Raw genomic sequence first — 19,331 nt, forward strand, 5'->3', positions numbered from 1 at the left:
TACTTATAAGTTAGTGTAAATTATATTTAGAACTGATTTATAGGGTTCCTGTGGGAGCTATTTGGATTCTTCCTAAAATGGTTATAATATATGAAGTGGGTAGAGTCGCTATTATTTCCTTATAATATTATATCCGACAAATGCACATGAAGAGTTTCTGGTAAGCATGCATGCTCGAATGACAATGTCATGTCAGAAGATAGAAATCAGGGTAATGATGAATTTGCATGAGAAAATGCTAAAACAAACAAAAAATAATTGTATATGTACATGTATATGTAGTTGTATCACGTGTGAATGCCCTAACAACTTTGTTTGTTATTAATCCTTCATTTCCCACTTCATTAATAATATTCCACAGGAGTCTGGGGACAACTTTCATCTGATACAATCTCTTTACTAAAGGGTGGAGGGACATATGGTGGGGTTGTACATCTCAATAATGCCCAATTAATCCCTTGGAAGAAAGGATGGTGCTTGATGGCAGAGGACCCAGTTGTGGACCCTAGCCGTCTTGCCGGATCTTTAACCAGCAATTGAGAAATCAGGTCTTTGGCCGCAGCCGGTATGGCCGGATCTTTTGGGAATTCTAGGGCTCTAGCAACAATGTTAGCTAAAGTAAGATCATGGTCTATACCTTTGAAGGGTGTCACCCCATAAAACAGCTCGTAAATAAATATTCCTAGTGTCCACCAGTCTACAGGACTGCCATGACCCTCGCCGGATACGATCTCCGGTGCTAAGTACTCATGGGTCCCAACAAAAGACATAGACCGGACATCAACGGGCTCAGCCACAAACTCAGGCCCAGCACGGGGATCTGTCTTCTTCTTGCGTTTGCGTTTCGGGTGGAAGCAAGACACTGCAGGGACAATGCAGTTTGGAATAATGCAGGAAGAGGACGTGAAAGGAGGATGGTCAATTGGGTGGTCGCCTTGCAAGGGTGCAAGTGCAGGTTTCTGGTCGGATATGATCTGAGGTGTAGCCGTGGAATCATCACATTTTAACGAGAGGTCAAAATCTGTGAGCATAATGTGACCATCTGATCTTACCAGCACATTTTCAGGCTTTAAATCACGGTAAACAATCCCTAACATGTGGAGGTATTCTAAGGCTACCACCACTTCAGATGCGTAGAATCTGGAGAAAGAACAGTTTCATCAAATACTGAATTTGGACGTAATTATAAAGTGCTCAAAGAATACAGATAAATTCACAGACGCCATAATTATAAGTTGTGTATTCCAAATCTTTATCAAATAATTGTCAAATAACCTGTAAATCCTACAGTATATACCTAGCATAACTAGAATTCAAAAAAAAAAAAAAAACTCATGACCTACAGAGAATTCTGACTGAAAATAATTGAGATGCAACATGGGGTTTTAAAATCTTGATGAGGTTACCTTACGCCATAAAGGACCCTACCATTGGTTATCTACTCCTAGCTATTTAATTGAAATTTGGATTGATTATCACTAAACACAGACAAGAAATTCTATAAAACCTTATGAATCTAGCAAGGGGCCTACCTTTTTTTATTCACACCAGAAATACCGCAACAAAGATTTCAGAACCCACCATGTGAAGGTTTGATTCCACTAATTTGATAAACTTAATCGTAGGCAATCATTAGAAAAAATTAATTTTATTTGTTAAATTAATATATATATATTTAATTTAACAAGAAGATGGAAAAAATCTCATTCAAAATGATAATAATTGTCAGCATAGGTAATAAAAGGTAGAAGTTGACTGAGTCCACTGGAAAATAGAAGGCAGTAAGAGGTTTTTCATATCAAGAACATTAGTTTCCGAGATTTTGGTATAACATCTGGGGGGTGCAAGAGTGAAATGCATAACTTAAATTTGTAAACAAAAAATGAACAATGATTCCTTCAGTTCAGAAAAAAAAATGCAAAAGTATTCCCAGAAATACCGGGGAAAAGATTAGTAGAATTAGGATTTTCGGGGGATTCTTTGGACCCGAGATGGAACAAAAAGCTTCCTGTTTGTACCACCTGAAATGACACATATGGCCTAGCTACTGCCAAAAGAGAAACTAGTGCTGTCTACTTTAACATTTACAGAGACCAATTATTGTCAACAAGGTATATCCTCAGTCTACCCTATACAATTTCTATTTGACTTGACCGCATACATATATTATTTATAATCTTTAAGACAATAATATTCTAAATGACCCATGTTAAATTTATTGAATTTTCTTCTTTGCAGTACGTGGATTTTGAGCTGAGTAATAGTCTACACAAAAGAACAATTAACAAAAATCAACGTTATAATACATAAGTAAAGGTGTCATTTGAATTGTTCAAACTTCTTTATTAACTGCAGAATTTGCACTAAAATTTTTGTAAGTAGTTCTTTTTAAGCCAAGTTGCTTGCATGTTAGATTTTGTTAAAAGTAATTTTATATATTCACATTAATATAGTTAATAGCAATGAAATTGAAAATCATGATACATTCTAAGAGATAGTTCGCCCTTTTTCTAGGCTTTATAAACTGATGAGTTTTAGAAAAGTATTCAATGTATTTGGTTATTTTTATTCGGCTTCATATGAATCCTTGGGCTTTTTCCAGAGAAGCTTTTAAAAAGTTGGGAAAGTGACGAAAACAAATATTTTCGGAAGGGTGTTGGATTAGCTTGTTATTTATTTATTTTCTATATATATACATACTTGTCAAGAAATAAACACAATTAAAGAGTGCAAAGATTTTAGCTCGCATGAAAGTATTTTGAGTTTTTTTTTTTCTTTTTAAATCTTAAAATTGAGAGTTTTTAGCCTATTAACTACTTCTATTGAACCTCTATACTCGTCAAAATGGAAAACTAAAAATTTATAACTTAAATTTAAGTTATAAATAAATTATTTATGGATACTTTTTGCACAAAAAATACACTTACATAACTTCTTAACTTTTTTAAAAAATAATTGTTACTTTTAGTCAATTTTTACTAAAATTCTTTTTAATTTACTAACTTCTTGACAATTTTTTAGTTTAAAAGTAAAAGAGACATATTCAAACAGCTTCTAAATTCATAACACTAAGAACATAAAACTTAAATTAAAAATTATATGAACTTAAAACACCAGAAAAAAAAAATCTGACCTTGTAGATTTTTTTCTTGTAGCTCTAAACTTTTAAGCAAAAAATTTTGGTAACAGACAAATGACTATATTTCTAAGTAAACCATTTTCGTAAGTTGACTTCAATTCTTTATTTATTGGAATTAGATTATAAAACATTTTTTGCATACTCACACAAGTCTTCATATGCTCTAAGAGAACATTTCTCACATTAATTAATTTAGTTAATCAAAAAATTACACTCTCACAATGGTATAAACAAAACTTAGAAGCAAAAGTCAAACCCAATTTATTTCTTCCTAAGAATAAACAACTAAAGCATCCCAACTTTCAAGACGCCCATTGCTCAACTCACAGTAATTTATGCTCAATAAAGAGTTCTTCCTGGTTGGCTTTCCAAAATCTCCTATAACAACTAAATACCATATTACTTAAATAATAATGATTATTATAATTATTGTATTATTGATGTTGTTGAAATGTCATTTATGTAATAATTACGTGATCGAGCCCCTATGTGGTCCACGTCATCCACTTGGCACATGCTACAAGTTTTACGAGATTTATTTACATCCTGTACGCGGACTAATTAAAAGTCCGATCACACACGTGTCGGGACCACATTGGTTTAGAATATGAAGAGTCAAACGAGTTACTTTCGACGTTTTCGATAAACTCTTCCGCACCTGATTTGATCCCCCGCTAACTAAACCGATCTATACACTAGAATGCTGTAAGGAAATAATCCGGCGTGCTCTAACACACGCCATGGATCCTGTGCACCCACCTGACAGTCACCAGACGGCCAGGCCCACTACCTGCTCCGTCACTCTCATCGTTGCAATTCGAAATCACAGTCATGATAGATGGATTTTTTTTTAGAAAATAATAATGGAAAAAAACTACTCCGATTTCCCTGAGGTTGAAATTTCAAAAATGGAGAGTATAACGGCGGTTACCTGACGGCGGATTCGTGGAAACGCTTGAGCGGTTGTTTTTGACGGAGGACGTGGAGGTCTCCGCCGGGGCAGAACTCCGTTAACAAACAGAGATATTTCGAGTTGTCGATGGAAGCGTAGAGAGTCGGCAAGAAAGGATGGTCTAACATTTCGAGTATTTCCCTCTCTGTCCTGGCTCTGCCTTCTTTGCTGCGACCAAGCAGTTCCTTCTTGTCCATCACCTTAGCAGCGAAAAGCGGAGAATCGAGTGAGGAACGAGACTTGAGCTCGGCGAGGAAGACGGAGCCGATGTCTCCGGAGCCAATTCGGAGCGAGAAGCAGAGGTCGGAGAGGGAGAGAGATCGGAGAGAGAGCGGGAGCTTGGAGGAAGAGAATGAGCCGTGAGTAGAAGGCGCAGGAGTAAGCGTTGCAGCTGAGGAAGACGAGCCTGAGCTCGTGCTGCGGTTGATGGTAGTACCAGTGGACGTGAAGCTCACGCTCTGAAGGTCGTCGGCTAAGTCCACCCATGGCTCCATTTGACTGCCTTTCGAGTTTGAGCGGTCTCTGTGTGTGGTCTTTTGAAGGGAGACAGAGGGGGGTTCATTGGGCCGTAAATATGGGCCGGGTCCATGGTTTTCGGGTCGGATATGGGCTGGAACAAATGGATTCGGGTTATACGGAATTTCGGGTGAAATTATGGACCGTGTTTTTTGTAAACTCGCTTGATATACGCAATCCCATGCATATATTTTAAATTAATTATAATATATAATTCTTTTTTGGGAAACCTCAATATATAATATAATTATTCCTGTACGTAATCAATATATTTGATTTTTCAAACGCTGAAGTTCATAGGTTAATTTTTTAATAAATTAAATTAAAAAAATATGTTCAGTATATATATATATATATGGAGAGCGGGAGAATTGTGCAAAAGTATATTTGTGTGATATGTTCAGATCCTACCTGGTTGTTGGGTATCCATGGTTTCTTTTGGCTGCTTAAGAAAGGTTAATTATTTTACAACAAGATAGGTTTATTTATTTAATCTTTTTAAGCTTTATATCTTTTTTATTTTTACTCTTAAATATCTTTTGCTTTGATTTGTGTTATTTCTAAAAATTAATTAATGTTTTAAGATATCTTTTTACAATATTTTTTTCTATAATTTAATTTGTTTGCTATTGATGTTTTCGAGCATGTATAATGCAGGCCTACCCAACTTACATCAAAATGCACCGTTTCATTAATTATTTATTTAAATAATGAATAATTAATGTATGATATGATAATTTTATAATTTTATTTTGTTTGAATCTATTTTCAACCGAATGATATGGTTTTAGGATAGTACTTTACGAATTTTTTTTTTTAAATTACTGAATCCATAGATTTTTATAGTAAAATATTTTTCTTCCATTTTTACCCTCATAATATTTTATTAATTCTAAGTTTACCCTTACTAAAATCCCAATTTATTTTTTCTTCACCTCTCCTGCTTCTCCATCTTCAAAGCCGAAATCCATTTCAATCTTCAAAGCCGACCTGCGTCTTCTCCACCAGGGCCGAAATGCTTCTTCTTCTCTCTCTCACTTCCTCAAACCCGTCGCATCTCCTTCCATCTCTGCTTCTTTAAAGCCGTCGCATCTCCTCCTTGCGACCTCTCTCTCTCTCTCTCTCAGTTCCTCTTCCGTTGCATCTCCTTCCCTCTCTTCTCTCCCCTTCTCGCGGTCGTCGTCAATCCTGCTCTCTGCTCTCGGCCGTCGATGCCGCTCTGCCTCCCTTCTCTTCCTCTCACAATGGCGTCTCTCTCTCCTCGCTCTCTCCTCTCTTTCTTTTTATGTTAATTATATATATACACACATATACATATGTATATGTATATATATATAATTAAATAAAAAAATAATTTACATTAATTGTATATATATATATACATATACATATATATGCTTTGTTTGGACGAATCTAATAAAAAAATAATAATCTCAATAAATTTAACAAAAACAATTATTTTATTTAAGTTATGCAAATTGTAAAAATAACTAGTAGGGAAGAGAAAAAAGACATATAATTTTTTTAAAATAATTTTGTTTCAATTTCTCCTCCCAATATAAGTCTTATATTTTTAAAATGTGATTAAATTGAAACATGGTTCCTAGTTTAGAAACTAAATTAATAATTTATTACTGTATGATAAAAAATATATATCAGAATTATTTTTCTTCGTCAAATTAGTTTAAATCTTTTTCCCAACAAAAACTTAATTTGTTTTTCTTCATCAAATTAGCTTTACAATTCTTACCAACTAAAAGTAATCGTGAAATAATAAGGTAAATAAGGCTATTCAAAAATAAAATTACTAAACTATCTTCACTGTTAAACTACATTTTTTCTCTTTTTACTTTCCATTCTATTTACTAATGTGAAATACTATTCTACAGAACAATTTTATGAAGACATTGAAAGTAAAATAACTTTTAAAACTTAGCTTCTCTTATTGGATTCTCTTTAATTTTGTAATTTTTTTTTCAAAAATTTCTTTTACAATATCTTTTTGTCCTAATTTTTCTTATAAATTATTTTATATACTTCTTATAATTACAATGCACTACAACATGTAATAAAGAATCAAAAACTACAAATTATTACTAGCAGAAGTCATTATAATCACAGTAGTATAAGCAATTTTATACATTGCTTACCAATTTTTGAAACATACCAATTTTCTGTCGTTATCATATCAAACAAATTCTCCTTATAATTTTACTATTATCATATTAAACATTCTTGTCATTTCTCCTAATAAGTTTTCACCAAAATAAAAATCTAAATAGATTATATCAAAATAATTTCTATTAATTATATATATGTATATATATATACATATATGTAACAACCCAGAACTAGAAAGAGAAATAAAATATAAATTGAATGTGGAAGCGAAATAATAACGTTATGATTTACATTCCTTACACAATAATTTAGAATATCTAATAGGGATACGAGAATGACCATTCTAAAAAAATAACAAAAAATCAAAAAAATAAATGGAAAGTAAACAACCGGTCATCATCTTCGCAACCTTCTTGTGGATCAGGATCTGTATCTTGGTCTTCTTGATTTAAAATGATTAATGAAAGAGTGAGCTATACTAATCTAGTAAGAATATCATACTACTCACCAATACAAAAATGAAGGTTGGTAAAAATCATGAAAATAACTAATGGAACTTTTAATTTAAGTAAATTTATTTATCATAAATAAAATCATTTATTGTATACTTACCGTAGCAAAATTTTTAAAACTGACCTATAGAGACAATAACACGTCAATATCAAAATCTCATATTCAATTAAGTAAGAATAACAACTTTTTTTTTATCTGCCTATTGATATCTGTGGGGGTCCATAGAGATGTCTCCACTACACGTGAACCCTTATTTAACATTATCAACTAACTGGTCGTCCCTATAATCTGTCTGGTATGAGCGGCAAAAATGACATCTCTCAATACCCCGTCTAGTATGAGAGAGAAACGGACCATACTCATATCACGTCTGGTATGAGCGCCAAGATATCAAACCTCGATACCCCGTCTAGTATGAGGCAACGTTCATGGCAGAGTTTTCTATACACTCGGTCCGTCCACCATCTCTCAAGATATCTAGTAAGGCTACCATTCATTCAATCACTTAATCAAAAAAATTTTCATTTACATTTAATTTCTAATTTCACAATCTAACTGTAATTCACGTAAAACAAGCAATATATGCATCAAGCAAGCACAACTGAATCATCATACCAACTTCAGTGTATTATTATACATATGAAAACTATAAGATCAATCAAACAGGATAAATAATGAATAATAACCAATTCCGGCTCTATTAGTAACCTGTGATTAATTATTGAGATTTTCTAAATTGTACAAAATACCACATTATTTATAATTAAACTTTAATTCCATAACAAAGAATAGGGTGAGGGATTATTACCCGAATTGGTGTTCGAACGTTAAACTTTCAACTGCGCTTACTGGCGGTTACTAAGTTACCTGAATTTTTCTTCGGAGATTAAAACACGCTCCAAGTACCTAGAAATACCCCAAAAAATCCAAAATCGGTGTTAAAACCCTTTTTTGGCCAATTTTAAAATTTCGACACGGAAGCACCATTGCCCGTGGCGGCGGTTTGCCTCGGACTGGCTGTTTTTGGCCAGTTTCAGCCGATTTCGGCCTGTTTTGTACTCATCCCTACAAGAAAACACGTTAAGGGACTTCGGTTAGCCGAAAAAAATAAAAAAACAAAAGCTTACCGACGACAGGGTTTTCCGGTACGGCAGCTTCGCCAGCTCACCTTCGCGGTTGGGCATTTTCCTTCTGTCAACCTGTGAAAAATAGAATTGTGAATATAATGGTAGAAAAATTACACGAAACAGGAATCGGGAAGGCCTTCATCGGAGGTGACTTTTTATTTTTTCTACGGCGGCGCCGCCGAACTTTACCCGCAGTTTTTACCTCATTCGCCAGTTTTTTTGCTCTGATTTTACCATAGGGGTGTTCAAAATCTAATTTTGAGTGAATTAAATTTTTTTTACCTCTTTTGGCAGTCAGAGGTGGCTCCGACACAGCGGCGAGCGGCGGTCGGCTCTCCTTTCCGACGACTGATTCTTCTTCTCCGGCGGGAGGCTGACGGCTACGGTTAGGGTTCGGTGTGAAGTGAGGTATTTATATTCGTCTCTTTTTAATCTGGGTCGTCCATCACGTTTGATCTCAACTGTCCGATCGCATTTAAATAAAAAATAAATTTGAACCGTTCATCACGATTTGATCTGGACGGTACGATCACACCTGAGGAGGGAATGGATCCAGACTGTCCACGCGCGCAGGAACAATTCCAGACCGTCCAATTACGGGCATACGGATTGCCAACGTGACCTCCCGATTGGCATCGCGTCAGCGTGCCATGCTATACAGTGTGCTCGAGTTCGTCGAAGCTGCTAACTAGGCAGTCTTAGGTGACACATTTTTTTTAAATTATGTTTTAACTCCCAATTTCTGATTTTTCTTTTAAAAACACCCCCATAACCCAAATTTTTATCTATTTTTTTCAAAATTATTTTCAATTTCATCATCTACTTAATTTTTTTTCTGATTTTTACATTAAATAAAATTCATAAATTAAAAAAAATTATATTTCATACGTTAATGTTAATTTTTTTAAAAATTAATTACGGGTATTACATATATATGTGTATATATAATTAAATAACGAAAAATAATTTTTGTTAATTACATATATATATGTAGATCTGTATATATATATATATATATAATTAAATAAAGAAAAATAAAAGAAAGAAAAGAGAAATAAAGAAAGAAAAAAATTGTAGTTTTACAGTAGTTTTTTATATTCATTATCAAAAAATTAAATTTTTATTTCTCATACCAAGTATTTTTTTGGATATTTTAAGGAAAAAATTCATTAAAAATTTCAGTTTAAATAATTTTGCAAGCTAAATAACTGAATTACAAGTTAAATGAGTCTTTTTTCTTCTTTTTTTCATTTAATATTACATACAATAAAGTAGAGACAAATTGGTAATTTGACTAAATAAATAAGCATATTATCCTATTAATTCAAACAAAACAACTGTCACTACTCTACATTAATACATAATTTTTCCAAACATAATATAATTTTGTTATTACCATTATGTGTTATTACCATACATTAATTACCTACCACAAAATTCATCCAAACAAAGCATAAAGGGATCTGGGGCGTTCAAGCTCAGCTGAGCTCGATGATAGAATAGGTATTTAAACTCGTCTTCTTCTCCCGAGTAACCTTATTCTACTTTCCACTCTGCTACCACCGACATAGCCCCAAAACCTCTATTTTTCTATGTTTCTCGCATTCTTTCTTGTTGTTTTTGTAGTTAAACACATGCATTCTTCATTCAACAACTACTACGAAGAGTTTCATCTCCGTTCACTTACTTTCGTGCCTTCCACCATCATCGAACACCGCCTGCATAAACTCGATATTTTCTTTCACTTTTATCTGTTATTTTTTAAAAAAGAAAACATTGATTTTTGAATAGCTTAATTGGTGAACATTATTTTCTTTCATGGTATCAGAGTATATTAAGAATGGAAAGTCAAAATTCCCGCCAAACCATTATAAACCCGAACCCAAACTTTAGGGATTTGGCCATAACAAATCTGACTCATTAATTGTCAATAACCTGTATTTGTCCTGGAACTGCTTAATGACAACAATTATTATACATGGGCAATTTTCATGGAATGTTAATTGAGTATATAGAATAAAATAGAATTTATGTATGGAACCCTAACATAACATACAGATAGCAAATCCATTGAGAATGCACTGGAAACAGTGCAATGATATGGTGATTATTTGGATATAGAATGTACTTTCACCTGATATTAAGACCGACACATTTTGTGCTCAAACGATACATCAACTATGGCATGAAGTAGAACAAAGATATCGTGAACAAAATGCAATTAGGGTGTATCAAATTAAGCAGACTTTATCTGCACTCACGCAAAACCAAGAGCCAATACAAGCTTGCTTTTAAAAGCTTAAATTTCTTGTTGATAAACTCATAAATTATGAACTCATTTCCAACTGCACATGAGGGGGATTTAAACCAATTTTTGGTACCAGGAGAGGGATCACACAATGAGTTTTTTTATGGGACTTAATGAGCCATATAGTAACTTGACGTCCCAAATCTTGGCAATGAAGCCTCTTCCTAGTTTGAGCGAGGCATTTTCTATTATCTAACAAGAGGAGAAAATGAGAGAAATTACTTTAAAATATGTCATTAACCGGGTCATGGCTTTCAGTATAAAAAAGGCCAATAAACCATAAAAAATTTTCCGCCCAAACAAGGAGAAGTATTATTGTAATTATTACAAAAAGACTTGACACTATTTGGAAAGATGCTTTAAGGCCAACCCAAAAAGATCTGTATGCACCAATTAAAATATGCTAGGACATACGGCTGAGATATGCTATAGAGATAAGAACCAATCAAAAGGACAAAGGACCCAAAACAAGATCAGACAACCCGCCATCAATCAAGTTGTCCTCTGTTGATGCACAAACTAAACTCAAGGGAGAAGGGCATAATTTATTGACAAATGATCAACTCCATCAATTTATGGCTTTCATTCAACGAAGTCAAGCTACTGTCAATATGGTACAAGTAACTTTAAAGCAACCTCAGTATTAGAAACTCATTATATTCTCTGGTATATTTTCTTATTTTAATGTTTGCATAATAGATACGTATATATATTAACACACACACAACTTGGATAATTAATACTTGGGCCTCAGATCACATAGTACATACACCGCAATTATATATTGAGAAACATCAAATGTTAGATCTAAAATTGTATTACTAAATGGAGAAAGTGTAGATGTATCTCATGTAGGGTAGTAAAATTAAGTGACAAGCTTGTATTAAACAATGTGTTATGTGTGTCTTCATTTAAATTTAATTTAATATATGCAAGAAGGCTAACACATGATATTAGATGTTGTCTAATTTTTTTACAACAATATTGTATCATTCAGGACCTTTTAACGTGGAAGACATTTGGGATGGGCGAGATTAAGGATGGACTATACCAGCTTAGACAACCCAAGGATTCAGAAAATGCAAGTCAACAAATCTTTGCAGGAATGACACTACAAAGTTTCAACCAAGAGGAGAGAAACTTTGATATGTGACACTATAGACTTGGGCACCCTTCATTTAACTCTAGTTTTGATTTTGATATGTTAGCAAGCAAAGACTCTAAGTTATCTTATATATGCCTGTTGGCAAAATGCTTAAACTTTCATTTCCTAATAGTAATAATAAAGCATAACAATGTTTTGATTTAATACATTGTGACATTTGAGGATCTTGTAATGAAATTTGTTATGATGGATTTAGATAATTTTTAACGATTGTTGATGATTTTACTAGATATACTTGGGTATATATGATGCAAAGTAAGGCTGAAATAGGTTCACATTTACAATATTTTTGCAATTTTATTGAGACTCAATTTGACAGGAAAATAAGAGTGATTAGAACTGATAACAGAAGAGAATTTGAAATGAAAAGATTCTATGATGAGAAGGGAATCATGCATCAAAAGAGCTATGTGAAAACTCCACAACAGAATGGAAGAGTCGAAAGAAAGCATCAGCAAATACTCAATACTGCAAGGACATTAAATTTTCCAAGTGGAATGGACATCAAATATTGGAGTGATTTTGTTTTTACTACTACATATTTAATTAATAAAACACCCTCTTCTGTGCTAGGTGGCAAGACACCTTTTGAGGTTCTACATGAAAAGAAACCAAAATTATAGTCACCTAAAAGTATTTGGGTGTTTAGCCTTCGCGTATACCTTATTGAGTAGGAGACAAAATTTCCATGCAAGAGCAAGAAGATGTGTGTTTATAGGGTATCTTTTTGGTATAAAGGGATACAAATTGCTAGATAAAGAAACTAATGAGGTTATTATTTTTAGAAATGTAATATTTCATGAAAGAATATTTTCTCACAAGGAAAAGAAAGTATAAAGGATATCCAAACTATACATTAGTATAGGAATATATTGATAGATGAATTAAAATCAAACACCTTTGTGCAAGACAACACCAGACAGCAAGTAATGGGTCAAGATAGCCCATATGTGAAAGTTAGAAATCTCACACATATAGACGAGGTATTCAACAATCAAGAAAGGATTGATGGAGAAGGAGAAAGAAGAGAAAACCATATGAATGATGATGAAGTTACAGGGAGAAAATCAACAAGGACAAAGAGGCCACCAGAGTACTTAAAGGATTATATATGTGATCAGATTCAAAGGAACAATGATTGCATAGAGTTGTTTGATCCAGAAGTTCACAATGGTGGTCCTATTCCCCTATCAAGCACAATTGTATATAGCAGACTTATAGGAGTATATAAGAAGTACATACTTGTTGTAGCATCCATACTGAACCAAGTTCAAGTGAGGAGGCCAGTAAGGACTCAAACAATAGAAATGCAATGAAAAATGAACTCTAAGCTCTTGAAGAAAACAAGACTTAAAAAGTAGTCAATTTACTAGCCGAAAAGAGAGCAATAGGATATAAGTGGGTCTACAAAGTAAAATTCAAAGCATATGGGACCATTGAGAGACACAAAGCTAGACTTGTTGCTAAGAGTTTCACTCGAAGAGAAGGTCTAGACTATCACGAGACATTCTCACATATAATTAAAATCGTTTTTGTAAGAATATTGTGTGCTCTAGCTGCAATTAAATGATGACATCTTTAACAGTTAGCTGTTAATAATGCTTTTTTATATGGAGATATAAATGAGGAAGTGTATATAGAGCTTCCTCTCGGGCATCCTAAAAAGAGATAAGGGAAAGTATATATACTACAGAAAAGCTTATATGGGTTTAGCAAGCATCCAGACAGTGGTATGCCAAATTTTTTGAGTTTATTACTCAATAAGAATTCAAGTAATCTAATGTCGACTACAATTTATTCTTGAAGACCAATGGTAAGAGTTTTACAGTACTATTCATATACGTTGATGACATTATTGTGATAGGTAATGATGAATTTATGATTAAAGAACTAAAGATACTACTGGATAATAAATTTAAATTAAAGATTTAGGAAATTTAAAATATTTCCTTGGTATTGAAGTTGCTAGGTCAAAGAAAGGAGTTCATTCCTGAGAAAATATGCCTTAGACCTTTTAAAAGATACAGGGGTTCTAGGGAGCAAAACCTCATCACTCCCCCTGAACCAGAATATTAAACTTTTGAAGGATGAAGGAGAGCAAGTATTAAATCTAACGACGTACAGGAGATTGATTTGAAGGTTGATGTACTTCACATTGACTAGGCCTAATCTAGCTTACTATGTTCAAGTTTTAATCCAGTTCATAGAGAGTCCTAAAGAATGTCACTTAAAGGCTACATACAAAGTCCTAAGGTATGTTAAAAGTACACCAACTTAAGGTTTGTTTTACTCAAATATATCTGAGTTAAAACTCAAAGCTTATACTAGTAGTGACTTGGCAGGATACCCACACACAAGAAAGTCTGTTACATGATATTGTGCTCTTTTAGGAAATTCATTGATATATTAGAAATATAAGAAATAACAAACAGTTTCTAAATCTTCAACAGATGCAGAATAAAGAGGTATTACAAGTGTGTATTGTGAGCTAACTTAGATAAGGTACTTACTTGATGGCCTTAAAGTGTGTAATTTAGAAGCAACATACTTATATTATGATAACAAGATTTCCATACATATAACTGCTAATCCTGTATTTTATTAAAGAACCAAACACATTGAGATAGACTGTTATTTAGTTAGAGACAAAGTACATGAAGGGAGTATAGTCATGAGGTATGTGAACAATAACAAACAACTAGCAGATATTTTCACTAAAGCTCTATGTACCTAGCTTCTCAATGAGCATATGATCAATATGGGAGCAGAAAACATCTACTCTCCATATTGAGGGGGGATGTTATCGGGCCTGTATGAAGCAAGCCGACCCAACCTATATCAAAACGTATTGTTTTCACTAAAGGGTGATCCGGTGTATTCAAGCTCAGCTGAGCTCACGAACAGAACGGGTATTTAAACCCGTATTCTTCCCCGAGCAGCCCTATTCTGCTTTCCACTCTGCTTCTGCCCACACAACACTAAAACCTCCATTTTTTTTTCTATTTCTCACATTATTTCTTGTTGTTTTTGTAGTTAAACACGTGCATTCTTCATTCAGTCACTGCTGCGAAGAGTTTCTTCTCCGTTCACCCACTTCTGCGCCTTCCACCATCACCGAACACCGTCTGCACAAATCCAGTATTTTCCTCCACTTTTATTTGTTATTTTTTTATACAAAACATTGATTGTTGGATAGTTTAGTCGGTGAACATCATTTTCTTTTAATTGAATTTCTAAACACGAGTTTTTCATAATTACATGTAAATATTTTTTTGAAAAAAATTAAAATTGACAAAAAACTACTAATAATATATAAGTCCTAATTCACAAGAGATTACATGAATTAGCTAACGCTGCCATAAAAAATACAATATTTTACATAAAGATGTAAATATTTTAAACAAGTAATCAACAAGCCACAATTAAAGTTACTTTTAGAGTAAGATTTGTCATTAGTCTTTGTGTAACTGTTTGAATCATTGACTTGTATTTTCTCTGAATGTTAAAAGAATATTATCATATTTATTACAAATTGACCTATATTTTTTTAATTAAAATCCATACATTTCATTACTTACATACCACGCACACAATAATGACAAAATTTCTTACGAGGCGCACAACCATGGAATTACACTCACATTCTGGTAGAAATAGGTAGATTTACCTACTATCCAACTAAGAAATAGTTGGTAAATTGATCCTATAAATTGACTATAGTGAATGAAGGACAATTTTTATTCTTATACTTATACTCTACTGCACTTGTTATAATATAATTCTTGTTATTCTATCTTTAATTGAAATTAATTTGAATGTTGAGATCAAACTCAAAGTTACTTGTCTATATTCATCAATATACTTGACTTAGTTACTAAACATGAAATATTGAATTATCATTCTACAGTTTCTTCAAATAATTTAAATGCTTCATTTATTTTTCTCTTAAAACCCATAATGTAAATTTTAAATATTGAATTTCATTAGTAATTTTTAATTATAAAAATTTAATTTACCAGACATATAAATCCCATCATGCTTCATTTAATTCAACCAACTAGTGACCTTTCTAAGGTTCGCATAGAAGTAATAGTAATTCCCTTGCATCTTCAATATTAGGCCTAATACATAATACCACATACTTAAAGTTCGTTATTTCCCAAAAATTAGGTACATTCTTAACGTAATTTTTCATTTTTGATATCTTTTTAGAATATTTTCTTTTGAGATATAGATTACATGAGATACTGATAAGAATTTTCTCTTAAAATCCTACATATCCAATTCTTTTAAATAACTTATGTGTACTTTGATATGGCTAAGCATAACAAACAACTTGATCCTTCCCTATAGGTCATAATAAAAAGGTTGGGTGTCTTTTATGTATATAATAAAGAACACAACTTGTATCCAACTAATCCTTTAAAGACATAAGACATAGCCTTCTTTTGCATGAAATCAAGCTCACTGATGAAATGCATTTCATCAAGATAAATGTTTCAACTTTGTGTAGTGTGCCTCAATTTATTAATGAGCAATTGTAGCTTATAGAGTTTATGATAGTAGTCAAATGATAGCAAGCCAAGCCCTTTAGTTATTTCATATATATCTTCTTAACAATTTCCAAATTTTAGAGATTTATTTTTTAGTACTATTTATTAATTCTCATATTTGTAGCCAGCTACTATGGCAAGTAAGTTCTATGTGGACTTAAGCATAACTACAAGAAAACAATTTCTTTGAAAACCTAATTTTAGTGGTAGTAGCCTTTCTTCTCATGTTGTGCCATGCTAACTCAACATATCCATCCACTCCTATCTACCCTTTTTAGATCCATTTATATCTTACGTTGTTAACGTAAATGTACATGAAACCTAAGAGGGAGTGAGTTGGATATTTTAAATTTTGAACAATTTAAAGCAAGAATTAAGCACTCAATAGAAAATTGATTAAAAAAAGTTAAATTGGTGCATAATGGGTAGCTAAATACTATAAATAAGTTAAAGAAAATATAGAAAAAATTGTAAACATGATCTATAGAAGTTCGACTATTAATTTTTATATATATATTTTTCAATTTTATTACAAAAATTAATTAACAAAGTAACTAACTCACTAAGTAATATTTATTTCGCTAAAAAATACATTCAAGAGATTTATCCTATTTTTGTTATGAAGTTGAAAGAACTTTAAAGAAAATAATCTCAATGAGAAGCTTTTGCTGGGATTTCAAACTTGGCTCAAGAAGAAAATAGTCATTAATGTTTTTGATTCCTCAATGTTTCTTGTTAGAAAGTAAATAAATGAATGATATTTCAAGATCCAATTATTTTCTAACTGCCCACCACAATATTTTAGAGATACGTGTACTAAAAGTATCTAATATTTTACAACATTTAAGCAAAACATTATGTGTTGTGTACCTTAGATATTTCAACACATTCCCACACCATAAATCTTCTTCAATCTTTAATACACTTTTAAAGGTCATTTGAGTGACATATAAGCTTTTGATAATATATGAAAAAGGATTTTTTTTTTTATAATACACTTTTCTTTGAATCAAATGAACTTTAAAAAACTCAATTTTAGTAATTTGCTCACTCAAATACAATTAGTTTTATGTGATATGTCAAACTATGTCTTATCCTATTACACATTTTTCAAAAATAATTTTTTAAAACTAGGTTAATATAATTTGTTGCACTTGTTTAAACTGTGACATGGAACAATACTTTGTAAAAAAATTAGAAATTTCAACAAATTTAAAAAGAAAATTTCACTGATCTATTTAAGGTGAATTTTGATGCTATGAAAATGAAAGCAAATGGAAAGAGGCAAGACACTCGTATTATGGTGTGTGGGCTGATTAATTTTGGTTTATTAAAAAAATAACATAAGAAAATAAATAAAAACAAATGATAAAAACAAAAAATTGCACAAAATAATAGTTCATGATATAACGAAAATAAAAGAAAATATCTAATTTATAAAAATCCTAATTCATGCAAAAAAATCCATTAAAAACTACATAATAAATATGATTTATTAAGTCTCTAAACTCCTTCTATTTAATCATATTTAGAACCATAAAATAGCTATTGTTTTCTCATATATTTTAAAGCAAGTAACACATCAATTTTTATTTTATCATAAATATACAGACTTTTCAGTTAATTTACAAACAATCTCATTTTTTTACTAAAAAAGAAAAGAAAAACTTAAATGTAAGGCTCATAAATAACAACAATAAAATAGTCTATATTTTTTTTGTTTACTATATTTTGTAAGTATGTAAATATGTTGATGAAACAAGGCTCTGAAAATAAATAAGCCAAAATAGAAAACTAAATGTTATCGAATGATGAAAAGAAATGGAAAAAGAAGTGAATTGGAAACTCCCAAAGATCAGAGCACAAAACAAAATTTCAATGGCTAAAAGAAAGAAATATTAAGCCTTGTTTGGAGTATAAAGGAAGGAATTAAGGCAGCTTTATAATGTTAAGATGATGGGGCAGGGTAGTTTAGTAAATCCCTAAAAAAGATGATCATCTTAAAATCCTAAACACAGCCTCCTAAATAAAAATGTGTAACATAAATAAAGACAAATATAAAAATAAAACTAATATAATGACTGAAAATCAAGATTTAATTTTATTGGTGTAATTACCATTCATTCATACAACAATGTCTATCACCATTTTTAAAGGCCATAAAAGAATCCCAAGACATAATAAACATGCTTCAGTCATATAAAGTCAAATTAGACCAAACTATTTCATGCAGGTACTGTAGTGCCCGGAAAGGGGCCGGAAAAAAAAAAAAGCCACGTTGGCAGCCACGTCAGCAGGCCCGGTCAGCAGTCCCGGCCAACCGGGACCTGCCACGTGGCTAGACCACGTCGTTCCGGAACAGGCCACGTTGGCGATTCGCGTAGGCGCGATCGGACGGTCCAGATCAAGCGTGCGATCGGACGGCCCAGATGCAATCGCACGGACGGCCCAGATTCAATCAAAAACGGATGGCCCAGATTAAAACAAAATGGACGGCTGAGATCAAAAGGCAAAGGGTTATAAATAGAACCCCCACACCAGACCACAAACCCTAACCGCCTGCCGCTCGCCGGAGAAGACGAACCAGAAGCCGGACACCGCCACCCGCCGCCGCACAGGGGAAATTTCCGACAGCCGATCGAGGTAAATTTCGTACCCCCGACTCGTTTTTCCACGCTGATTCCTCCTGTGGCCAAATCGGAGCCAAAATCCCGGCAAAATGGCCGGAATACATGGCCGAAGCCCAGCGGCGCCGCCGCGCCCCCTCTCGATTTTTGCCTCCGATGAGGCCCTTCCCGGCCTCCGTTTGATGCAATTTTTATATCACCGTGATCACCATTCTTTTCTCTACAGGTTGATCGGAGCCGAATCACCAAAACACGAACCTCGCCGAGAGCGCCGACGTCGGTAAGCTCCGTTTTTCCGTGATTTTTTGGC

The 19,331-nt window shown here is 33.0% G+C and overlaps 1 protein-coding gene across 1 annotated transcript; it reads right to left on the minus strand.

The window, feature by feature from the left end:
- Positions 1–298: 298 nt before the first annotated feature.
- LOC110817336 (Protein kinase superfamily protein) lies at positions 299–4,592 on the minus strand. Its single transcript, XM_022045831.2, has 2 exons — positions 4,071–4,592; positions 299–1,140 (listed from the first exon to the last, which is right to left on the minus strand). The coding sequence occupies exons 1-2, from the start codon at positions 4,583–4,585 to the stop codon at positions 345–347; spliced, it is 1,311 nt and encodes a 436-aa protein (XP_021901523.1). The 5' UTR covers positions 4,586–4,592; the 3' UTR covers positions 299–344.
- Between the last annotated feature and the right edge of the window lie 14,739 nt (positions 4,593–19,331).

This window comes from Carica papaya, chromosome 2 (assembly GCF_054855325.1).
Source record: "Carica papaya isolate Zhongbai chromosome 2, ASM5485532v1, whole genome shotgun sequence".
Taxonomy (NCBI): Eukaryota; Viridiplantae; Streptophyta; class Magnoliopsida; order Brassicales; family Caricaceae; genus Carica; species Carica papaya.

What these genes read in the sequence shown, in the direction of transcription:
- LOC110817336 (XM_022045831.2), bottom strand. Translation starts at nt 4,585, where the DNA reads ATGGAGCCATGGGTGGACTTAGCCGACGACCTTCAGAGCGTGAGCTTC. An exon ending in TTCCACGAATCCGCCGTCAG is followed by an intron (nt 1,141 to 4,070) that starts GTAACCGCCGTT and finishes TTCTTTCTCCAG; the next exon opens with ATTCTACGCATCTGAAGTGG.